This window comes from Labeo rohita, chromosome 10, assembly GCF_022985175.1.
Source record: "Labeo rohita strain BAU-BD-2019 chromosome 10, IGBB_LRoh.1.0, whole genome shotgun sequence".
NCBI classification, from domain to species: domain Eukaryota; kingdom Metazoa; phylum Chordata; class Actinopteri; order Cypriniformes; family Cyprinidae; genus Labeo; species Labeo rohita.
In genome coordinates, this window is record NC_066878.1 from 26,339,103 (window position 1) to 26,365,747 (window position 26,645).

The 26,645-nt window shown below is 32.8% G+C and overlaps 1 protein-coding gene across 2 annotated transcripts in view; it reads right to left on the reverse strand.

Moving 5' to 3' along the window:
* Positions 1-316: 316 nt before the first annotated feature.
* Positions 317-26,645, reverse strand: part of epb41l4a (erythrocyte membrane protein band 4.1 like 4A) — a 75,681-nt gene continuing 49,352 nt past the window's right edge. For both annotated transcript variants that reach the window (XM_051121577.1, XM_051121576.1), the window contains 13 exons: positions 21,969-22,046; positions 18,588-18,703; positions 15,523-15,610; positions 15,218-15,295; positions 13,120-13,233; positions 11,346-11,396; positions 8,728-8,805; positions 6,057-6,176; positions 3,440-3,487; positions 3,281-3,349; positions 1,995-2,105; positions 1,818-1,896; positions 317-997 (listed from right to left, as the gene is read on the reverse strand). In XM_051121577.1, the coding sequence (XP_050977534.1) occupies positions 887-997; positions 1,818-1,896; positions 1,995-2,105; positions 3,281-3,349; positions 3,440-3,487; positions 6,057-6,176; positions 8,728-8,805; positions 11,346-11,396; positions 13,120-13,233; positions 15,218-15,295; positions 15,523-15,610; positions 18,588-18,703; positions 21,969-22,046 (1,141 nt within the window). In that variant the 3' untranslated portion in view covers positions 317-886. The remainder of the gene's footprint in view (positions 998-1,817; positions 1,897-1,994; positions 2,106-3,280; positions 3,350-3,439; positions 3,488-6,056; positions 6,177-8,727; positions 8,806-11,345; positions 11,397-13,119; positions 13,234-15,217; positions 15,296-15,522; positions 15,611-18,587; positions 18,704-21,968; positions 22,047-26,645) is intronic.

The following is a 26,645-nucleotide window of genomic DNA, read 5'->3' on the forward strand; positions in this document are numbered from 1 at the left end:
TTTCTCAAGCCAACTTAAAGTTTGTTCTCAAACTTTACTCATCTAGTTATTTTTATTACATTGTAAAAATGTTATAAAAGCAATAAGGTACTTGAAACTCTGTAACTTGGTAGGATGTAAAAAAAAGCATTTACAAACAATCAGCTGCAGACACTTACGTTTCCTTTAGAATACAAAAAACCAAGCTGTTTGCCTCCCTCTACTGGCTACAGTGTGTTATTTCAATTGAACAGCATGCTAAAGCATGCACATGGTTTAAACCAGACCACTTTGCTTTTGCAAAGACACTAGGTAGGTACCACAGCCCCAATATGAATGTATTGTAATGTATTTATTGACAAGAAGTTAAGACTCAAGAATCTGAGCTTCCAGTTTAGCTACAGTGATTTTTAAACAGAAATAAGAGTCTACATTGTGCAAAAACAAAAATACAGCAGCAACATTTCCTACAGCAGAGCTGACTCTAAAATTCAAGGACACAACGAACAACAATAATAACAATAATACGAAGCACTTTTTAACCATCATTCCCAACGTGCTGCTCGAGCTCACAGACGTTTAATACTGTACGAAAAAGAGTCTGGTGGTCCATCATCCTTCATTTGATTGTCAGTAGGAAATGAATCTAATTTCTAAGCTTGCATTGTGCTTGTGTAATACGCAAAACCTCTGTGAAGGGTCACAGGCATCCTAGACTGGTGAAGAAATACATTTTTTTCTCTGATTTATGGCATGAACTATGATGAAAGGAACTCGATTTTCTATTGAGGATGTCTGTGTATCTGGATCACTTCAGCGTTTCCAAACAGGCTCCACCAGAGCTTGACTTTTCATTTCACTGGCAACCCCACCGTTCGTCCTTGACACACGCCGACTGTGAAAACGGTCACGTCTCTGTTTTCACTCGAGATGTGTGTACGGTCTTCACCACCTTGGCGGTGCTTTTTGTATCCTGTTCAGAGCTCTCTGAGAGAGTGTCTTTGGAGCCCTTCTTCTTCTAAAAGTAACAAAAATAGACACACACATTACAGTGAGCATCAGATATTTATTAAATAACTGAACGATGTAGAGGAGTTTGCTTCTTCATCAGATTTGGAGAAATGCAGAATTCCATCACTTGCTCACCAATGGATGTGAATGGGTGCCGTCAGAATGAGAGTCCAAACAGCTGATAAAAACATCACAAAAATCCACAAGTGACTCCAGTCCATCAATTAACATCTTGAGAAGACAAAAGCTAAAATAAATCCATCATTACGACATTTTGATCTAAAATACAAGTCCATAATCCATAACAACACATCCTCTAGTAGAAACATGGTCTGGTCTGAATCAGGAGAGAAATCTGCACAGATCAAGCACCGTTTACAAGCCAAAACAGTTCAAAGCATCTCAAAAACAAACATGTGGCTGGATTTGAGAGTGAGAGACAATGGGAGGAAATGTTATTATGGATTATAAACTCATATTTTAGCTGAAAGCAAAGGTTTAAAGTTAAAAGCGTCTTGATGGATTTGTTTCCTACAAACACGTAGCTTTTGACTTATAAGATCTTAACTGATGGACTGGGGTGGTGTGGATTACTTGTGGATTATTGTGATGTTTTTATCAGCTGTTTGGACTCTCATTGTGACGGCACCCATTCACATCCATTGGTGAGTAAGTGACAATGCAATGTTACATTTCTCCAAATCTGATGAAGAAACAAACTCATCTACATTCTGGATGTGCTGAGGGTGAGTCGATGTTCAGCAAATGTAAATTTTTGAATGAATTAGTCCCAAGATAGCAAGTAATTAAGAACACGTGTTTCTGACCTGCGCTGGGGTCGTGCTGGAACCAGGCACGTCTGCGGTGCGTGTAACCGGGAGAGGAGGCACCAGATCGGTCCGAGAGCTACAGACATGAGTGGAAAGAATAAAAATGAATCTGATCTGAGATCAGCAAGAGCGATACAAAAAAAAAATCCCTTTGACCGCTCAGGATGGACTTACTTGACCTCGGAGAGCACAGACCTCTCGCCATCCGAACAGTGCGAGCGTCGATACTGCCGGAAGCTCCTGGGAGAATGTGAATGGCGGATCTTGATCGGGTCACCTTGCGTTCTGAAACCAGATACATGCAGTTGTTTGCACTTTGGTGCCATGTGGGTTTCGGTCCTTAAAAGCTTCTTGTCTGTGTTACTGCAAACTCAGCGTTGAGCAGACTAATATCTCAAAACATCAGATTTACATACAGCTCATCGGGGACACTTTCACAGATTCGCTGAGCTGAATAATGCACGTTTTATATGGACACTAATTGTCAACGTAGAGGGAGTTTTAACAGGCATGCTTCATTAAAGGAGAAGTTCACTTCCAGAATTGAAATTTACGGATAATTCACTCACCCCCTTGTCATCCAAGATGTTCATGTCTTTCTTTCTTCAGTTGTGTTTTTTGAGGAAAACATTTCCGTAATTATCTCCATATAGTGGACTTCTATGTTGCCTGCGTGTTTGAACGTCCAAAATGTAGTTTAAATGCAGCTTCAAAAGGCTCTAAACGATCCCAGCCGAGGAAGAAAAGTCTTATCTAGCGAAACGATTGGATATTTTCTATAAAAAGTACAATTTATATACTTTTTAACCTCAAATGCTCGCCTTGTCTAGCTCTGTGTGAACTTCAATATAGTTTGATACTCCCAATCTCACTTTCTCCTCCAACTTCAAAATCGTCATTTTTGTAAAGGGCGTTTGATCTACTTTGCACATTTACTTTGTAAACACTTCTGCAGCAATGTAGGACAATTTTGAAATTGGAGGAGAAAATGAGGCGGGAGTTTAACATACCCTAACTGTCTTGAGCCAGAATACACAGAGTTCACGCAGAGCTAGACAAGGCGAGCATTTGAGGTTATAAAGTAAATAAATTGTAATTTTTTTAGAAAATAACCAATCGTTTTGCTAGATAAGACCTTTCTTCCTAGGCTGGGATCGTTTAGAGTCCTATGAAGCTGCATTGAAACTGCATTTTAAAAGTTCAAATTCACGGGCACCACAGAAGTCCACTATAAGGAGAGAAACCTTGCAACGTTTTACTCAAGAAACAATTTATTACGACTCAAGAAAGAAAGACATGAACATCTTGACAAGGGGGCGAGTAAATTATCTGTACATTCATTTTTGTTCTGGAAGTGAACTTCTCCTTTAAGCATATACATTTGGGATTTTCATTTTTTTTAATGAGATACCAATGTTCTATTTGAGGAAATATTGATTGTCCTGTTTGATTTGACTCACTCCACTTTCTTGTATGGAATCTCCTTTAGTTGCTCCTCGGTGAGACCTGAAGGATCGACCAGCTCCTTCCTGCACACAAACACAACACGAATATCACCCTGTGTCTTCTGTTTTTTAGAGGCAGAGTCTGATCAGTAATGAGAGTGTCATTAAACTCACTGGATGTGCTTCCAGAGCTGCTCTTTAGCATGGACGTCAGGACTTCGTCTATAACAGACAAGAAGACAAAGAGTTCAATGACAGATTTTTTTATGATTCAAACAGATTCCTCAAAATAAAAACAGTGAAATGCGTCCCGTGTTCGAATGCAGACTCGAGGATCTTTCCCGAAGCTAATCATTCTAGAATCATGCTAGTAACTTGCTAATCGTGCTAGAAACATGCTAGCAACATGCTAACAACTTGATAGTCATGGTAGAAACATGCTAGCAACCTGGTAATCATGCTAGAAACATGTTAGCAACTTGCTAATCATGTTACAAACATGCTAGCAAACCTGTTAATCATGGTAGAAATATGCTAGCAACTTTGCTAACCATATTTTAATCATGCTAGAAACATGCTAGCACCTGCTAATCATGCTGGAAACATGCTACCAATATGCTAATCATGCTAGAAACATGCTAGCAACTTGCTAATTATATTAAAATCATGCTAGAAACATGCTACCAACATGCGAACAACTTGTTAATCATGCTAGCAACATGTTAACAACTTGCTAATCATGCTAGAAACATGCTAACAACTTGATAATCATGATAGAGACATGCTAACAACATGCTAACAACTTGCTAATTATTGTAGAATCATGCTAGCAACCTGCTAATCATGCCAAAAACATGCTAGCAACCTGCTAATCATGCCAGAAACATGTTAGCAACTTGCTAATCATGTTACAAACATGCTAACAAACCTGTTAATCATGGTAGAAATATGCTAGCAACTTGTTAACCATATTATAATCATGCTAGAAACATGCTAGCACCTGCTAATCATGCTGGAAACATGCTAGCAACATGATAATCATGATAGAGACATTCTAGCAACATGCTATCAACTTGATAGTCATGGTAGAAACATGCTAGCAACCTGGTAATCATGCTAGAAACATGTTAGCAAATTGCTAATCATGTTACAAACATGCTAGCAAACCTGTTAATCATGGTAGAAATATGCTAGCAACTTTGCTAACCATATTTTAAGCATGCTAGAAACATGCTAGCACCTGCTAATCATGCTGGAAACATGCTACCAACATGCTAATCATGCTAGAAACATGCTAGCAACTTGCTAATTATATTAAAATCATGCTAGAAACATGCTACCAACATGCGAACAACTTGTTAATCATGCTAGCAACATGTTAACAACTTGCTAATCATGCTAGAAACATGCTAACAACTTGATAATCATGATAGAGACATGCTAACAACATGCTAACAACTTGCTAATTATTGTAGAATTGTAGAATCATGCTAGAAACCTGCTAATCATGCCAGAAACATGTTAGCAACTTCCAAATCATGTTACAAACATGCTAGCAAACCTGTTAATCATGGTAGAAATATGCTAGCAACTTTGCTAACCATATTATAATCATGCTAAAAACATGCTAGCACCTGCTAATCATGTTAGAAACATGCTAGCAACTTGCTAATTATATTAAAATCATGCTAGAAACATGCTACCAACATGCGAACAACTTGTTAATCATGCTAGCAACATGTTAACAACTTGCTAATCATGCTAGAAACATGCTAGCAACTTGATAATCATGATAGAGACATGCTAGCAACATGCTAACAACTTGCTAATTATTGTAGAATCATGCTAGCAACCTGCTAATCATGCTAGAAACATGTTAGCAACTTGCTAATTATGCTAGCAACTATCTGACACTATCTATCTGAGACTGTACTGCATTCAAAACATTCAAACTTTAACTTTTTAAAACTATTTTAAACTTCAAACAATTTCAGACTGAAAACCATCACACTTAAAAAAATTTTTGTCCTAAAACTTTTTAAACTTTTCAAACTTTCTGGTGCGGCTTTCTCAAGCCAACCTAAAGTGTGTCTTGACAAACTTTTTTATCTAGTTATTTTTAAAGCGCACACCCACATGTCTTGATAACTTAATCTAACTGAATTCAATTCAAGTTTATTTGTGGAGCGCTTTTCACGATAAAAATCGTTGCAAAGCACCTTTACAGAAAATTAACGTTTCTACAATATATTTAGTAGTGGCTTACTAGTGGTGACTATGTCAAGTTGATGTACATATGGTAGAGATGAATGGTAAAAATCAGTTAATGACATAATCAAACAGATAATGACAAGGCAATACTATAAAATGAATTTATATTTGAGGTAATTTTCATGCTTAAATGCAGAGTAGAATGAGCAACTTTACAAAATCGGACAATTGAATACCAGTGTTGTATGTGATATGAATAACATTTTTGAACAAAAGATATGGATTTTTCAACATATAGTAGTGTGATTGGGAAAAATATAATTGCGTACTAGAAAATTAAGCATAAGGGCTTTATACTGATGAAAGTATATTAAAAATATAGTTCACCGACATGAGATGTACCCACAATTACAGAATGACCCATTCACATATTCACCAAATTGCAAACTGAGCTGTTTTTCTCCATATTCTCACTACATCAGACTATACGAGCCATAAAAGCTTGATGTATCAAATATTAATTTAAAAACGTAATTTTTCTGACTTTGATTTCATATGTCAGACTTTACAAGATTCTTACGATCGTGAGCGGTGTCGTGAGCGCCGATGGTTGGGATCGTTGGGTGTTTTTTCTTTCTGTCTGCGCAGCACAACCTCCCACTGCGGACCAGAATCAACCATCTCATTCTCCTGACGGGACCTGCAGGTTGTAGAGAGTTGAATGCATTTCTACAGGGTTCGTAAAGATACTGTAAAAAATTCAGTTTTTTTGATTATCAAGCACTTGAAGCATAGTAAACATATAGTAAACAGCTAAGTTAAAGTGTAATAATATTTCACAATTTTACTGTTTTTACTGTATTTTTGATCAAATAAATGCAGCCTTGGTGAGCAGAAGAGCCTTCTTTCAACAAAAAAAAAAAACCCACTAGTTACACCATGGTATTTGTAAAACTTGGTTACTACACTTTTACTATAGTAAACCACGATTAACTTTCTTAGAGGATTTGTATTTGTGTACAGCTACTTCCTTTTTTCTTTTTTTATAATTGTACTGATTTAATGGTTTGATGTACTGTTTAAGAAAAAAAGATTCGCTCCAAAATCCTGAGCTGAAACAAATGATTTAGCATACGTGCTCAGAAGTCCTGAACTGAATCAAATGATTCACAAACCCGCACCAAACTCCCAATCTGAATCAGATGATTCACAATGCATGCTCCAATGTCCAGATCTGAATAATTCGCAACCCACCTTTTCAGATCAGAACTTGAAGCGTGGATCGCACATCATCTAATTGAGATCGGGAGTTTGGTGCTGGTTCGTGAATCATTTGATTCAGTTCGGGACTTCTGAGCGTGTTTGCTGAATCATTTGTTAGATTGGGTCTTCAAATCACATATCATGAATCATTTGATTTGAATCATCCATTTTGCAAAATGATTCACAAACCCGCTCCGAAGTTCAGATCTAAATCATATAAAATTTATATATAATCATATATAAAGGAGAAGTCCACCTCCAGAACAACAGTTCACAAATAATTTACTCACCCCATTGTCATCCAGGATGTTCATGTCTTTGTCTTTGGTCGTAAAGAAATTATGGTTTTTGAGGAAAGCATTTCAGGATTTTTCTTCATATAATGGACTTCATTGGTGCCCCAATTTTGAACTTTCAAAATGTAGTTTAAATGCAGTTTCAAAGGCTCTAAATGACCCCAGCCGAGGAAGAAGGGTCTTATCTAGCGAAACCATCGGTCATTTTTTTCGGAAAATAAAAATTTGTATACTTTTTAAGCACAAAAGCTCGTGTAGCACAGAATCTGGGATGCGCGTTCACGACGATATGTACTATTGAATCACGTTGAAAGGTCACGCAGAACGTATGCGGTTTGTGTTTACAAAGTGAACACGCAAAACTGAGAAAGTGCAAGTAAGTCAAACGCTGTTTACAAACAAAAAGGTACAACGATGTCGGACGATTCTGAAGTTGTAGGAGAAAATAAGATGGAGTTTTTCTTCATACTCAGTACACAGACGATGAACTTACACGTGATTCATAGTAGTGTTGGGAAGTTCAGATCATTTTACCGACTCGGACCTTTGAGTCTCGTTCAGCAAAAAGAACAAATTTCGTTCATTTTAGCAAAATATAATTAATATGTTACATGTTACTTCCCTAACACATCTACTGCTTACACAAACGTTGATCACACTACAAACAAGACAAAACTATAATGCTATAAGAAACAGAAAAGATTAATTCATTGTTTACTGGGTCTTTAGTCTATGATTAGCTCACCTCACCTCTTATCTGACAAGTTTTTGGGTTTGAGTTGTTCGTTCTTCACGTGACAGCCCCATAAGGTGATTGTTTGATGATCTTGAAAAACCCGAAGACTCAAAACAGGTGAACTAATTCCACTGCAAAACCTAATAGGATGTTGCACATGCGTGACTGAACAAATCACTCCCCGAGACGACTCGTTCTTCTGAGTCATATTAAATTTCGCTCAAAATGAACAAATCGTTCAAGATCCCATCACTAATTCGTAGCATCGTGGACGCGCATCCCAGAGCCTGTGCTACAAATTTTTAAGTATACAATTTTTTATATTTAGAAAAAAATTACAGATCGTTTTGCTAGATAAGACCCTTCTTCCTCGGCTGGGATCATTTAGAGCCTTTGAAGCTGCATTTAAACTACATTTTGGAAGTTCAAAATCGGGGCACCAATGAAGTCCATTATATGAAGAAAAATCCTGAAATGTTTTCCTCAAAAACCATAATTTCTTTTACGAATGAAGACAGAAAGAACATCTTGGATGACAAGAGGGTGAGTACATTATTTGTAAATTGTTGTTCTGGAAGTGGACTTCTCCTTCAACTGAAATAAATGAAAAACGTATGATGTTTTTTGAATTGCTTTAAATCTGCATGAAAAGATATGTGCTTATTGAAAAAATACACACTTAGTTTCTAGATACATAGTCTTTTAATAATTCAAGTAGTTTTCAAGTACCTCTTCAGAACTTAAGAAAGTAAGTACTTCAAGCACTTTAAGCACCCTGTTTATATTATGATATAAATTCTTGTTTTCTTGCAAAGATTTCCTGCTTTTTTTTTCTCAAAGATTTTCCCAATTTCCTGCACTAATAGTTTTTAGGACCATTAACGCCTTAATTTATAATGTCCGTACATTTTAGGAGCTCTGTGTTCTTTTATTGTCGTGACAGCTCAATAACCCACCGGTTTCTTTTTTTACGATGTTCCCTGTTGGAATTCTCGGATTCGCTGCCGCTGCTGGTGTTTCCTCGGGAACGGGACCTAAAGGGGCCAATCAGAGGGGTTAAAGGTGACAGGGCACAATGAAAGAGAGACACACATTCCTAAACAGTTTTAGCAAAAAATCAAACAAAAAAGTTCTTTAAAAAAAGTTGCAAGTTACATTTCCATTCCAGATTAGATGCTCTTCAAAAAACTGAGCATGAACACATTCTTTAAAATAAAATAAAATTAATAAATAAATTACGATAAAATTTTTATAGAAAATAACTCAATTATAAAACTAGGCCCAAAACTGAAAACTGGTGTTCTACAAATCCCCATTTGCATATTTATGTAATATATTAATTAAACTGACTGTGCTTTCAGTTCCCAATAATTGTCACGCACACTCAGCTCTGTTTAAAGGAACAATTCACCCAAAAGTTAACATCTACTGAACATTTATTCACCCTCAGGCCATCCAAGATGTAGATGAGTTTGTTTCTTCATCAGATTTGGAGAAATGTGTCATTCCATCACTTGCTCACTAATGAATGTGAATGGGTGCCGTCAGAATGAGAGTCCAAACAGCTGATAAAAACATCACAATAATCCACAAATGATCCACATCACTCCAGTCCATCAGTTAATGTCTTGAGAAGATAAAAGTTGAACATTTGTAAGAAACAAATCTGTCATTAAGACGTTTTTACCTAACATACGAGTCCATAATCCACAATAACGCTTTCCCCAGCGTTGCTTGATCTGTGCAGATTTCTCTCCGGATTCAGACCAGACCACTTTTTCGTTTACAAGCCAAAACAGTCCAAAACAGGTTAAAAAAGAAATATGTGGCTGGATTTTGATGTAAAAGAAGCATTATTATGGATTATGGACTCATATTTGAGTTAAAAACGTTTTAATGATGGATTTGTTTCTTACAAATATGCAGCTTTTGTCTTCTCCAGATGTTAACTGATGGACTGGAGTGGTGTGGATTACTGTGTCAGCTGTTTGGACTCTCATTCTGACAGCACCCATTAACATCCTTTGGTAAGCAAGTAATGTAATGCTACATTTCTCTAAATCTGCTGAAGAAACAAACTTATCTACATCTTGGACAGCCTGCAGATGAGTAAATCTTCAGCAAATGTTCACTGCTGGGTGAACTAGTCCTTTAAAGGAGAAGTCCACTTTCAGAACAACAATTTACAAATAATTTACTCCTCCCCTTGTCATCCTAGATGTTCATGTCTTTCTGTCTTCAGTTGTAAAGAAATTATGTTTTTTGAGGAAAACATTTCAGGATTTTTCTCCATATAGTGGACTTCATTGGTGCCCCGATTTTCAATTTCCAAAATGTAGTTTAAATGCAGCTTCAAAGGCTCTAAACGATCCCAGCCGAGAAAGAAGGGTCTTATCTAGCGAAACGATCTGTCTTTTTTTTGGAAAATAAAAATGTGTATACTTTTTAAGCACAAAAGCTGGTGTAGCACAGGCCCTGGGATGCACGTTCACGTACTATTGAATCACATCGAAAGGTCACGCGGAACTACAGACCCAGTGTTTACAAAGCGAACGCGCAAAGACTAAGAAAGTGCAAGTAAGTCAAACGCTGTTTACAAACAAAAAGGCACAACGATGTCGGACGATTCTGAAGTTGTAGGAGAAAATAAGATGGAGTTTTTCGACATACTCTACGATGAACTTTTGGTGATTCGAAGACGTGATTCGTAGTAGTGATGAGAAGTTCGGATCATTTTAGTGACTCGGACCTTTGAGTCTCATTCAGCAAAATGAACGAATCTTTTTTGAGTCATTTTGTTCATTTTATCAAAATCAGCATCACGTGACAGCCCCATAAAATGAACGAACGACTCGAAAAACCCAAAGACTCGAAACAGGTGAACTAATTCAGTACTGAACCTAATAGAATGTTGTGCATGCGCGACTGAACGAATCACTCCCCGAGACGACTCGTTCTTCCCGAGTCACATTAAAGATTTGTTCAAAATGAACGAATCACTCAAGAACGACCCGTGGACGTGCATCCCAGAGCCTGTGCTACACACGCTTTTGTGCTTAAAAGTATACAAATTTGTATTTTACGAAACAATGACCGATCGTTTCACTAGATAAGACCCTTCTTCCTCGGCTGGGATCGTTTAGAGCCTTTGAAGCTGCATTTAAACTACATTTTGGAAGTTCAAAATCAGGGCACCAATGAAGTCCATTATATGAAGAAAAATCCAGAAATGTTTTCCTCAAAAAACATAATTTCTTTACGATTGAAGACAAAGACATGAACATCTTGGATGACAAGGGGGTGAGTACATTATTTGTAAATTGTTGTTCTGGAAGTGGACTTCTCTTTTAACACACTCTATTCTGCAGATTTTGTCTCAAGAACATTGAAAAATGTGTCTGGTTCTATTTAAAACCAGCCAGCGACAAACTCAAAGAAGCTGTCTTGCCTTGAAAAGCATAAATTAGAAAAACAAAGAGCTGCGAAACCCCAAACACTTATTGTTTCCTTTCTGTAAAGTTATATTAGTTGCAAAGCTGTTGAAATCTAAAGGAGCGAACGATTAAAAGCAAACCTTCTCCTGTACTGTTTGCCGGCCTGCGGGTCGTCAGTGGTTTGACCTCTCCTGTCGAGACAAAACACAATGAAGGGCGTTCAAAGAGAAACAAAAACTGTTTTCATCATCTCTGACAGACAGACAGACACAAACGCCTGCGCCGCTTTGAGGATTTATCAGTATTTATTTATTCCCAGCCATTCTTTCATCAGTTCCTCGCCTGCGGCAGGACTCGCGTCTTATTGATGCCCAGAGGCAAGAACTCATAACTAGAGTAACTTTCAGCTCCTTCACTGCCAGACAATGAAACTTAAACTGAAGAATAATCATTACAGAAATACTGAACTATGTTTGTATAATGTCAAAGATCTTCTATGATTAGATATTTAATGTATTATCAATTATTAAGATAAAATTTCAATCAGATGCAAGCAGTGTTATTTTGTCATTATTTATGTACTAATATAGTTTTTATTAAAATTTTGAATTTATATGCTTTCAGTTTTTGTTCTAATTTTAGTTCATTTCTAGTAATTTTATGTACTTGTTTATCTTAAATATTACTAGATACTCAATGTATTGGGTTCTCACTACAGTAAATCAAGAAATATTCATTCAATATGCAAAAACTGTTATTTTAGTATTTATAAACTATTATTATTTTGTAATATTTTAAATGAGCTTTTATTTTAAAACTTTTCATTTTAATTTTAGTTAAATATTTTGAAATTGTATGTGCTTTTTGTTTATTTTATATATTACTATTTAAGTTTAATCTATTTTAATTTCTTAATGTTTAAGTTTTTGTTTTGTATTTGTTTTCTTTTCTTTATTTTAGTGCGTTAACTTAAGCCAAACAAAAACGAAAACTGAAAATATAAAAATAAAATAAAAATAAAACATAAAAGCAAATTCAATAAATTAGTAAGTACAACTAAATTAAATAAAAATAAAATAAGATAATAAAATAAGCTGAAGTGCTAAAATAAATGCTATATAGAAATATAATAAAAAAAGAATAAAATGACTAAAGCACATAAAAAAACCTAAACTAAAATTTAAATAAAAACTAAAAACTGTATTAAGTTTTTAATCAAAAATTAATCAAGCCTTATGTCAATTAATGCATCTTTTTATAGTTTTAGTCGGAGTGTATATATATATATATATATATATATAAATAATTTATAGAAATATATTACTATATTTATAAATAAGTAAGTGTTAAAATTACATCGACATAAAAATGAAGTAATAAAAAATTTAATTAAAAAAATATAAAAAATAAAAGAAATTATTATTTTTTTAATAAAAAAAGTAAGAAAAATGATGAACGCACAAAATTACTAAAACAAACTTAAATTAAAATTAACACTAAAAAAATATAAAAGTAACAGCCAAAATATAAATAAAAACATCTAAACAAAATAAAACAATTTTAATTTGAAGTGCTAAAATTAAAGCCATATATAAATATAAAAAACATCAGCTAATAAAAATGACAACAAGCACACAACAAAATTAAAGTTTAAAGTAAAATTACAAATTAAAAATATAAAAATTAATTAGTAACAATAATAATCCTGGATGCTACTCTTTGTGTTTGGCTTCTTACTCCAAACAAGGAGTAACACAAGACATTTGTTTATAGTTGATTTCCACTAGAGGGAGCAAATGCATCTGGATTGGTGTTCAAGTGACTCTCGTGCACTTCTTCAAATGCATTAATACTCAATATCACAAACGAGTCTGAATGCAGAACCGAGATGCATGCGGACACAATGGTGCACACCTGCGGCGGGCCGAGTGAGCCGTCTCATTCTCGCTGCCTCCTGAGGGTGAGCGTCTGTGAGCTTTGGGGAATTTGGGAGATTTGTTTCGCTCGCTGGCTGAGTTGTACAGGCCGCTGAGGAAAAACAAAGATGGGCGGCTTAGAGACGATAAGAATGCATAAACAAAACAGAAGCAAAAACTACAATGGCAATAGTTTGTTTATATGCACATGGAAAACCATAATGAAATGCCATAGTGCATGAATATGAATCAGTGCTGTTATTGTTAACTAAAACCAAAACTATCAAAATAGTTTTTGGTAACGGAAATAATGTTAACATAAAATAGAAATATTTAAATGAATAGTTAAAACTTCAGAAATGTTGACTTGGGAACTAACTGAAATAAAATAGTTGTAATAAAATATGCTTGTTGGAGTACTAAAATTAAAGCTATATTGAAAAATAATAGAAAATGACTAAAGGACAAAATGACTAAAACTTAATTACTTGCTAAATTACTACAACTTAATTATTAAAAAATGACTAAATTACAAAAAAAAAATTCAAAGACTGAAAATATATTATAAATTACAAATACATACAACTAAATGAAAAAGGTAAGTGTTAAAATTTAATTCATATAGTAATAAAAATGAAGTAATAAAAACAAAAAAGTAAAAAAAGGTAATAAACATGACTAAAGCACAAAATTACTAAAACATAATTACTTGCTAATTTACTAAAACTTAATTATTACTAAAACAAAATTACTAAATTACTAAAAAAAAAAATCAAAGACTGAAAATATATTAGAAATTAGAAATAAATACAAGTAAATGAAAAAAGGTAAGTGTTAAAATTAAATTTATATAGTAATAAAATGAAAAAGTAAAAAAAGGTAATAAAATTGACTCAAGCAGAAAATTACTAAAACTTAATTACTTGCTAAATTACTAAAACTTAATAACACAAAATTACTAAAAAAAATTAAAAGACTGAAAGTATATTATTATAAATAAATACAATTTATTGAAAAAAGGTAAGTGGTAAAATTAAATTCATATAGTAATACAAATAAAAATGTAAAAAAAAAAATAAGGTAATAAAAATGACTAAAGCACAAAATTACTAAAACTTAATTAATCACTAAAACTAAATTAATACATTATATAAATACGACTAAATGAAAAAAGAAAAGCGTTAAAATTAAATTCATATAGTAATAAAAATGAAGTAATAAAAATGAAAATGGAAAAAAAGATAATAAAATGACTAAAGCACAAAATTACTAAAACGTAATTACTTGCTAATTTACTAAAACTTAATAATTACTAAAACAAAATTACTACATTTTAAAAAATATTTAAAGACTGAAAATATATTATAATAAATGATAAATAAACACAACTAAATTAAAGTGTTAAAATTTAAATCCATATAGTAATAGAAATGAATTAATAAAAATGAAAAAGTAAAAAAAGTCATAAAAATGTCCAAAGCACAAAATTACTAAAACAAAAAAACTAAAATGAACACTGAAAATAAAAAAGTAAAAGATAAAATATAAATAATAACATCTAAACAAAATAAAAGCACTAAAATCGAATAGAAATATAAAAAACATCAGCTAATAAAGATGAAAAGCACACAACAAAATTAAAATTTAAAGCAAAATTACAAATGAAAAATATAAAACTTAAATAACTTTAATATAAAAAGCTAATTCAACATATTAATAAATACAGCCAAATGAAGACACATTTATGCTGAAGTACCATAATTAAAGTTGTATAAAAATATAAAAAAATTATTTAAAAAATGAAACGCATAAAAAACAAGAAATATAACAACTAAATTGAAATTAAAGCTATACAGAAATACTAAAAAACACATAAACAACTAATATGACCAAAAAAAGACTAAAGCACATTACATTATTAATCCCTAAACTAAAATAAAAATGAAAACAACAATCAAAATACTAATAAATACTATAAAAAGGTGCAGAATAATACTAAAATATCACTAATATGAATCCAACAGTACCATGGTAAATATGAGATATATCTGTGTTCATTGTTATTAATTTCTGAACACACGCTCTCAGTTTTGTACCTTTGTGGGGCGTCTTCCTCCCATGGTGCACCAGGTTTGTTCTGCTGCTCTGAAGTGCTGTCTGTCTTTGCTTTGGGACTTTGGGAAAAAAAGACAAGTGTTGACTTTAGAGGTTTCATTTGTGATAGTCTGTAAAAGCTAAAATGAGATTGTTTTTCCTAGACATCAATGAGATTACTTAAGAGCAAATCTCCATTTGATGATCTCACTGATTTCTAAGAGAAACAGCTGAGGAATAAAAATCACAGTTTGCTGTGAAAAAGAGACTTTAAAGCAATAAAATGCTTAATGAAGGTGCTGAATACCTCTTCACAGGTGTAGGTGCAGTGCTTTTGGACTGGCTTTCGCTTGCATTCTCCATCTTGGTGACCGCCTGGCCTCCGTTGCTCCGCCCTAAAGCACAAAATTCCCAAACATAAGTGCTTTTTTGGCCAAAGACATCAATCTGATGTTACCGTGTCCATCTAGTTCACCAGAACAATTCCTGCGTCCATCTGTATCCTCCACTCGAGCCCTCTCTAGTCTCTGCTCTATTGTTTTGGGTGATGATCAAGATTGCGAGCGTCGGGCAGAACAATAGCGGCGCAGCACATGTCGGGGTCAGGAGTGACCTGCGCCGATCCGTGTCGCTTCACACACACATTCCTGTCTCAGCCCAACAACAACAGCGCTTATCTCAACCGCATGCCTGCGGAGCGCTGGAGTGAGCACACCTTTACAAAGAACAGCATCAGCTCAGGTGGAACGAACAGCCTGATCGCACACCTGACACTCTGGGTTTCTTTTGACGCTTCTTTGTATACAATGTAGTAGAGCCGAACCAGCTGTCAGTATAACGTTCAATATCATGACTGCATCAGACATGAACATAAAGATAGCGCGTTATCCAGATTTTTGACCATTAATTTTCCTTAAAGGGGTCATCGGATGCCCATTTTCCACAAGTTGATCTGAGTCTTCTTCATGGGGGTCTTCATGAGAAGTCTATAATATACTTTCTTTATAATTTCTCAATGGTAGTGTAAAACAACACTTTTTTACCTTGCCAAAATCAGCTCTGCAAAAATCATCTCATTCTAAGGGGCTGTTCCTTTAAATGCAAATGAGCTCTGCTCACCCCGCCCCTCTCTTCTCTCTGTGGAGTGACGAGCATGTTTACTTTAGCCGCGTTTAGCCACTAAACTTCGTAACTACCAAGTTGTAAGGAAAGGCGATCGCAAAGATTCATAAAAAAACCTTATACTCACTTCTGTTGTAAGTGAAGCTGGATCATGAATGATTTGTGCGAACATAGACGGATATATGTAGATCGGGAGGCGCATTCAATTCACAAACAAATGTAATCCACTGCATCTTCAGCTGTTCAGATGTCGGGAGTAAATGACGACCACTACGTTCATTATTACATCCAGCAACACAACACCTCAATCGCTCAATCGGAGATATTCTTGTCTAACTTACATCCCTGCTCCTGCATTGAAACAAGGAAAGTTACTGGACTGTTACAGCTGATCTGAGGTAAGACGCTCATGTCAATCAACTATGGTGGGAGCGGCCTCTGTTGGTGTGACGGCACAACGACAGGCATCTGAGAACGGCTCGATTTGAAAAAGGGGATATTATTTTTACAGATTAATTAAAAACCACTGCATGGATTTTTATCATTATAGTGTAGATTTGTACATACACTGACAACACACATTAATGTTCAAACAACATGTAAAGTGAATTTTGTATCCGATGACCCTTTTAACAAAATAAATATCTAAACAGAAAAATTAATTTCTGCATGTTCTAATGAGTTATATTGTTTCAAATCAAGAAACAGGTTTGGGTTGTCTGATAATGATAATAATTCTAATATCACTTTTTTGTCTCTTAGAATTGCACATTTGATAGTAGCTTGAGGATGCAGAGGTACATTTTTGTTCATTTTCAATCAGTAACATCTGTAAAAATTGTAGCAACCTTTTATATGGTTAAATTAATTCTGACCCCTTTTTTTTTTTTTTTTTTTTTTTTTTTTTAATTAAAGGGGTCATCAGATGCTAAGTTCACTTTTTCATGTTGTTTGAACATTAATGTGTGTTGTCAGTGTATGTATAAATCTACCCTATAATGATAAAATCCATGCAGTGCTTTTTAATTAATCTGTAAAAATAATATCCCCTTTTTCAAATGGAGCCGTTCTCAGATGCCTGTTGGTGTGGTGTCACACAGACAGAGGCCGCTCCCACTATAGTTGATTGACATGAGAGTCTCACCTCAGATCAGCTGTCACAGTCCAAACTCCATGTTTCAACGAGAACTGAGCGATTGAGGTGTTGTGTTGCTGGATGTAATAATGAACGTCATTTACTCCCGACATCTGAGCTGCTGAAGATGCAGTGGATTACGTTTGTTTGTGAAGGGAATGCGCCTCCCGATCTACATATATCCGTCTATGTTCACACAAATCATTCGTGATCCAGCTTCACTTACAGCAGAAGTGAGTATAAGGGTTTTTTATGAATCTTCGCGATCGCATTTCCTAATAACACGCTAGTTAGCAAGTTTCGCGGCTAAACGCGGCTAAAGTAAACAGGCTCGTCACTCCACAGCGAAAAGAGAGGGGCGGGGCGAGCAGAGCTCATTTGCATTTAAAGCAACCTCGACCACAATGAGATGATTTTTGCAGAGCTGATTTTGGCAAGGTAAAAAAGGTGTTGTTTTACAAAACCATTGAGAATTTTTAACCAAAGTATATTAGAGATTTTTCATTAAGACCCTAAAGAATCATATCAACTTGTGGAAAATGGGCATCTCATGACCACTTTAAAAAAACAATTATGATATTATCATTAATGATTTATCCACCTTATTTTTCCTGTAAGAATGGGCGTGGCCATTTGTAAATTTTATGGGTCTGGCTTCCACATTTAAAGTATCTTTTTATTATTTAAATAATTTCAAATATTAGTATTTAACGTTTCATGTTTAAAACATCAAAACATTATCTATGCATTTGTAACTGCAGATTAAATGCATTCATGGACCTGCATTAAACAGTGTGTAAATACATTTAAATGCCACCTCAGATGCAGCTTCTGCGTTTCCTTTTTAATTTTATTAATACTGATTTAATTTGCTCGGTAACGGCCTAAATGTAAAAATATGAATTATGCCCTTAAAAGGTAAAAATCAGTTTAAACTTATTGAAAAAAATTAATTGCTATCAGTGTGAACTCACTGCCAGACAGAATATGAAGAATATCATAAAATTCAAGAGTCAATTGTCCATGGTAGTTCTTAAGATACCAGCACAATAACACACACAAAATATCGTCTAAGTATCTAAGTATTTGTCTGTTTCTGTGGATGTGCAGCTCACCTGCGGGCTGTGTGCTTCTCTTCGGGTAGGTCTTGCTGCGGGTTCGTATCACCTCTAGGTCGGGTCGCGGTAGAGTCACTGACTGCTCTCGTCCGATCTGCATCGCAGTCTTCCCACTACAAACCGAAACAGACATGATGATTCAAACCCTCCTGCAGCACTATAAACATAGGTTATTAAAGGAATAGTTCACTCAATAATGAAAACTAAAGTTCATTGTCTATTTTTGCTGAACTGTTCCTTTAAAAACCGGTGTTTAGAGGTTGTGCAAGAGCTGTCAATTTGTCAGTTATTTGGCCTTCTTTGCTTTTGAGGTTGTCCCACATTTTAATGGATGTGATGCAGCTGGTTTATTTAATGACTAACCCATGAGAATATATGACAGTAACCTGAGTCACTGCCGTTTAACACACATTCAGTATTATATCACTGTCTGTGACTAATAACTGTCTGTACATATTATAGGTCACATCTCAATAACTCATGTCTTGTGTTTTTATCTGAACACTTCTACATCACCATGCAAAAGTTTGGGATCAGTGAGGATTTTTAATGTCTTTGAACTCTCTTCTGCTTACCAAGACTGCATTTATTTAATCAAAAATACTGTAAAAATGTGAAATATTTTAATAATTTAGAATAGCTGCTGTCTATGTGAATATGTGTAAAAATGTAATTTTTTCCTATGATCAAAGCTGAATTTTCAGTCTTCAATGTCACATGATTCTTCAGAAATCATTCTAATATGCTGATTTGCTGCTCAAGAAACATTTCTGATTATTATCAATGTTGAAAACAGTTGTGCTGCCCAATATTTTTGTGCAGACTGTCATACATTTTATTTTTCCGGATTCTTTGATAAATAGAAAGTTCAAAAGAACAGCATTTATTCGAAATGGAAATCTTTTGTAACATTATAAATGTCTTTATTGTCACTTTTAATCAATTTAATGCATCCTTGATGAATAAAAGTAGTAATTTCTTTAAAATAGGGCTGTAGCTATCGATTATTTTAGTAATCGAGTATTCTACTGATTATTCCATCGATTAACTGAGTAATCGGATAAAAAGTTTTTCTTTATTAAAGAGCAATGCTAAATATACAAGAGAAAATAAGCTAGGTCTCTTAAAATAAACAACTAATTTGTTTTCTTTTCAGAAAAAGTAACATTTTTATTGATGAAACTGCATACATTAATGACCATGAAAAAAATATATTTATATATATATATATATATATATATATATATATATAAATCAATCTCCCATTACTTTAGAAAAAGTAAAACAAACCTAAAACAAAATCATAAATCAAAAAATTGAGGCATTCAGATGAAGGCCTATTTACACACTATTTAATTCAACTCAGAGGGACATGAATGCCTTTAACTTGAAGTTACACATGCATAAATAATATTTTGTTATTTTAAAGGAAAAGTCCACTTCCAGAACAACAATTCACAAATAATTTACTCACCCCCTTGTCATCCAAAATTTTCATGTCTTTCTGTCCTCAGTCATGAAGAAATGATGGATTTTGAGGAAAACATTTCAGCGATCACAGCTGAGGAAGAAGGGTCTTATCTAGTGAAACGATCGGTCATTTTTTCGGAAAATACATTTTTTTATACTTTTTAAGCGCAAAAGCTCGTGTAGCACAGGTTCTGGGATGCGCGTTCACGTACGATTGAATCACATCGAAAGGTCACGCAGAACTACAGACCCAGTGTTTACAAAGCGAACGCGCAAAGACTAAGAAAGTGCAAGTAAGTCAAACGCTGTTTACAAACAAAAAGGTACAACGATGTCAGACGATTCTGAAGTTGTAGGAGAAAATAAGATTTTTTCGCCATACTCTGTACACAGACGATGAACTTACATGTGATTCGTAGTAGTGTTGGGGAGTTCGGATCATTTTACCGACTCGGACCTTTGAGTCTCGTTCAGCAAAATATAATTAATATGTTACGTGTTACTTCCCTAACACATCTACTGCTTACACAAACGTTGATCACACTACAAACAGAAAAGATTTATTCATTGTTTACTTGGGTCTTTAGTCTATGATTAGTTCACCTCACCTCTTATCTGACAAGTTTTCGGGTTTAAGTCGTTCGTTCATCACGTGACAGCCCCATAAGATGAACGAACGACTCAAAAAACCCGAAGACTCGAAACAGGTGAACTGATTCCAGTACAGAACCTAATAGAATGTTGTGCATGTGCGACTGAACAAATCACTCCCCGAGACGACTCGTTCTTCCCGAGTCACATTAAAGATTCGTTCAAAATGAACAAATCGTTCAAGAACGACCCATCACTAATTCGTAGCATCATGAACGCGCATCTCAGAAAAAAATTACAGATCATTTCGCTTCTTCCTCGGCTGGAATCGTTTAGAGCCCGTTGAAGCTGCACTTAAACTACATTTTGGAAGTTCAAAATTTTCCTCAAAAACTTTAATTTCTTTACGACTGAAGACAGAAAGACATGAACATCTTGGATGACAAGGGGGTGAGTACATTATTTGTAAATGTTGTTCTGTTCTGGACTTCTCCTTTAAACAAAACACTGAATACTGATATTTACATGTATTTTTAAAATAAAGATACTTTAAATGTGAAATCAAAACTGCCAGTAGGTGGCAGTAAGTCACTGTTAAGTAAGTGAGTCATTGCGATTGAACTGAATCATTTAACGGTCGATTCATTCAAGAACGAAACACCGTCATGTTGCTCAAAGACGCAAAACAGTGTCTGGAATGGTTATTTATTGGCGAAATAGAGCAAAAACAGGCAATATGCTGTCTAAAATGTAAGTCTCTTAATATTAACTTCTTGTTTATTGATGAACTGTTGCGTAAAATCAGTATCACATTTGTAATCATGCCGAGGCACTCTTCGTTTGATATTCACTAACTTTCTGTGTGTTACAGAGAGAGAACGAGACAGTCAACATAAATGCCACTTAGTCTTTCATAAAACATAGCTAAGTTTGTGGGCACCGATAGCCTTGTAGGCAGCGTGCTGTCATATGGCGCAATTGCGCTTCGGGAGTCCCGAGTTCGAATCCCGCCTCGTGGACCTTTCCCGTCCCTCCCCCCCCTCTCTCTCCCACTTACACACACAAAAAAAAAAAAACATAGCTAAGTTAGGAACATCATAACTAACCACCATTAATTTACGGTCTTAAATATGTCAGTTTATTGGTTTGTGCGTCAGTAATATTGGTCCGTGAGGAAACACAGTGTTCCGTGTGTAGTTACGGTAAATGGACTAAACGAAGCCTGATTTTTTTGTTTTCGAGTTACTCGAGGAATCGTTTCAGCCCTACTTTAAAAACAAGCAAACAAACAAACAAACAAAAATCTCGTTTACTAACCTGTATCGATGCTTTGAGCCCAGAGAGCTGAACTTGGACAGTTTCCTTGTTAGTGAATTCGACTCGTTCTCTGGCATTCTGTAAAAGACATTTTATTTAGAACGTTTACAAAAAAATTAACACTGACAACCTCACAGGTTCTATATATTTTTTATTCATTCTCCTTTTCCTTTTCACTCCTGATGAAACATGATTTCACTCCTTTCAAACATCTGTGGGGCAAATCTGTTGTTTACACCCATATTTTAATGAGCTAAATTACAGAACGTGTGTTAAGGAGAGCTTTCCTCTCATTAAAATTCAAAAGCTGTAAATGTGCAGCTCTGATAAAACACAGAACCAACCGGCAGAGAAATTAAAAGCCAAAACATAATGAGAGATCAGACTAGAAGTGAGGAATGCTGTATTCTGTATAATTTGTTACCACTGTGTTTCTGCTGGATAAAACATTCAGAGATCTTTGTGTTTATGATGACAGAACAAGATTCGGCTTGTTTTCAAAGTCTGGACAGTCCTGTTTCAGCGCAGCGTTTCAGCTCTGTACACATCTTACAAACAACAGCAATAGCAAACAACATTATCACTATCAGTAATTCAAAAACACCTTACAATAAAGTTTCATTTGTAAACATTAGTTATCTAAATTAGTTAACAATGAACTACTACAGCATTTAGTCATTGTTTTGTTAAATTATATAAAAAAAAATGAATTAAAAAAATAATATATATATGTATATATATGTGTGTGTATTGATATATACATCATAAATATACACAGTACACACACATATATTATTTTGGATGCGATTAATTGCAATTAATCATCAGAGAGCACTGATCATATCGACAATTTTCTTTGAATTTGATCAGTTATTTTAGTATTATTACATTTTTTAAAGAACTGACTTTTATTTTATACTTTCTGTTTTCATTTTAATTTTAGTTATATTTTTAATAATTTTGTTATGTGCTTTCGTCAATTTCAGCTGTTTTTATTTAAAATTTTACCTTTTAAGTTTAATATTTATTTTTATTTTAGTTTTAGTATTTTTAGCCAGCAATTTTAGTGCTTTAAAATAAACTGCACTAAAATAGCTAAAACTGAAAAAAATGAATTAAAAAAAGGATAGAAACATTAAAAAATACAACTAAAATGACAAAAAAACAACAAAATGAAAAATACAATTAAAATGAAACAGAAAATGGAAAAATAAAAAATAATAAAAAATATTAAAATATCAAAATAAATCAAAATATCAAAAAAAAAAAAAAAAAAAAAAAAAACTATAATAATATTTCTATAATATTTCTGACTCAAATAAAATCTGTTAGTTAAAATGTTACCAAAAAAAAAAAAAGAGCACATGTAATTTTGGAAGTTTTCATTTTTCATTTTCATTTTAGTTAAATTTTTAGTAATTTTGTTGTGCTTTTGTCAATTTTAGCAGTTTTTGTTTATTTTAAATGTTACTGTTTAAGTTTAATTTATTTTTTATTTCAGTTTTAGGTTAGTTTGTCAATTTTAGTGTTTCAAAATAAACTAAACTAAACTAGCTAAAAATGAAATAAAAATTAATAAAAAAGGACACATTAAAAATACAACTAAAATGACAAAAAAACAACAAAATTACTAAAACTGAAAATAAATTTAAAAAGAAATAGAAAATGGAAAAATAAAAAAAGAATCAAAAATATTAAAATATCAAAATATATATTAAAAAACCTATAATAATATTTCTATAATATTTCTGACTTGAATAAAACCTGTTAAAATGTTACCAAAAAGAGCACATGTAAATTTGTAAGTTTTCATTTTCGTTTCAGTTACATTTTCAGTCATTTTGTTGTGGTTTTGTCAGTTTTAGCAGTTTTTGTTTATTTTAAATGTTACTGTTTAAGTTTAGATTTTTTTATTTTTATTTCAGTTTTGGTTTTAGTTATTTGAATTTTCAAAGTCAGCAGTTTTAGTGCTTCAAAATAAACTAAACTAAAATAGCTAAAATAAAAATTAATAAAAAAGGACACATTAAACAAATTTACAAAATTACTAAAACTTAAAATAAATTTAAAATTAAAAATGAAAAAAAATTAAACGTATTAAAATATCAAAATAAATCAACATATAAAAAAACTATAATATTTCTATAATAATATTTCTGACTTAAATAAAACCTGTTAGTTAAAATGTCAACTTTTGTTAATATTAGCCGTTTTTTTTAAAGTACCTGTGTTAAGTTTAATTTATTTCAGTTTTGGTTTTAGTTCAAGTTTATTTATTTATTTATTTTTTTTAGTCAGCAATTTTAGTGCTTCAAATCAAACTAAACAAATTTTAGAATTGCTGCCAAAATGTTTATCATTTTTAATTAATTTAACGTAATGTACTAAAATAACTAACAATGAATTAAAAAATAATTAAAACAAGTATACAGACACATAAAAAATATGAAAACAAAAATGACAAAAAGACACAACAAAATTACGGTTTAAAATTATAAATAACAAAATTAAAACTTTAAATAAAGTTCAAATGAAAACAGAAAATGGAAAAATTACATTTTAATAAAATATTAAAATAAATCTAAATGTAAAAAAAAAAACAAACATGATTTCAATATCTCCTAACTCTACATAAACAAGAACAAATAATGAATAACTGTATTTTTACTAACATTAACAAAGATTTTACTAACATTAACAAGCTCATTCATGTTAGCTAATGCATTAACCAGTGTTAACAAATGAGACCTTATTGTAAAGTGTTACCAATAATTCTATAGTTTGGCCAGAGATTGGAGGTGTAACCTGTCTCAATGTCTTTGAGTTTCACACGCGGATTAGCAGCAAAACCCCTCCAGCCTCCTGCATTCTGAGCGTGTAAAGCTCTTTGGGGATCGGAGTGAGACGGCTCCTGATTAAATAAACACCAGAGACGACTGTGAACGCGCGAGGGGACGCGAGGATTGAAGTGCAGCCGCCGAAAGCTTCTCCTCAAAATAAAGAGCCTGAGTAAAGCCTCAGGAATCTGAAGGGCCCTTCGGTTCACAGCGTTTCTCTGTGAGAACGTACAGCAGAGTATAATGCAGCGGGTTTGGCTTTCTGCGCTAAAACAAGAAGTTTAGACCCGATTAAGATGTTTTTAAAGTGCATGAGGTTGTTGGAACTTCACACGACTGTAATCCTTACAAAAAAGTGAAAATGTGCAGTGGTTGCTGAGCTGAGATGAATGTGTTTTTATTGGTGCTTATAATGCAGACAAGGTTGATTGTGTCACAATAAATACAGTTTTTAATTTTTTTATGCAATTACCGCAAGAAGAATTTTGTAAGTTACCTGATAAAATCGAACAGTAGTTAAAAAAAAAAAAAAAAAAAAAAAAAAAATATATATATATATATATATATATATACATATATATATTAGTAATAAAAAAAAAAGTAATAAAAATATTTTGTAATATCAGGAGGTACTGAATGATGCATGTCCAATAAACATGGTAAATAAACCATGTTATAATATCCAAATTTTTGCATTTGGTATTGTTTATACACCATTATTTTTCTTTATTAATATTTTGAATTTGCTTTTATTTTTATACTTAATTTTTTTATTTTATTTGAATTATTAGTCATTTTGTTATGTGCCTTTTTCTTTTTTTTATTATATATTTTTTGTTTATTTTCAATGTTACTATTTAGGTTTAATTTATTTGTTTGTTTTTATTTCCAGTTAGAATTTTTATTGCCTCAATTTAATCAAATTAAAATTAGAAATGCTAAACTAATCTTTTAATCTAATATTTAGATTTGATTTAAATTATTAGTAAATTATGTGTTTTTATTATTTTTCATTTATTTTCTGTATTATTTAGGTATTTATTTTTATTACAATTTCAGTTTGTATTTCCAGTTAGGAATCTTAATCAATCAAATGAAAATTAGAAATGCTAACTCAAACTTTTAATTTAACATTTCTATTTTATTTTATTCAAGCTTTAATTCAACAGGTTAAATTCAATTCCATTTTTTTTATTTTGAATTAGTTTTTATTTTTATACTTTATATCTTTATTTGCTTTAAATTATTAGTAATTTTGTTATGTGCTTGTCTTTTATTATTATTTTTTGTTTATTTTCAATATTTCTATTTAGGTTTAATTTATGTTTATTTCAGTTTCAGTTTTTATTTCCAGTTATTGCCTTGATGTAATTTAAAATAATAAAAATTAGAAATGCTAATCTAACCTTTTAATCTAATACCTATATTTTATTTTATTCAAGCTTTGTTTCAACTAACAGGTTAAATTTAATTTCAGTTAACAAGTGAACAAAAAAATGTTATTTTATTATGGGCTTTTGTCATTTTTATGACTTTATTCTAAATATTTTTTTTATTAATATTTTGAATTAGTTTTTTTATACTCTATTTTCTATTTGATTTAAATTATTAGTAATTTTGTTATGTGTTTGTCTTTTTTTTTAAATTATTTTTTATTATTTTTAATATTTCCATTTAGGTTTAATTTATTTTTATTACAATTTCAGTTATTATTTCCAGTTAGTAATTTTAGTTTCAATTTAATCAAATAAAAATTGGAAACGCTAATCCAATCTTTTAATGGAATATTTATATTTTATTTTATTCAAGCTTTATTTGAATTAACAGGTTAAGTTTAATT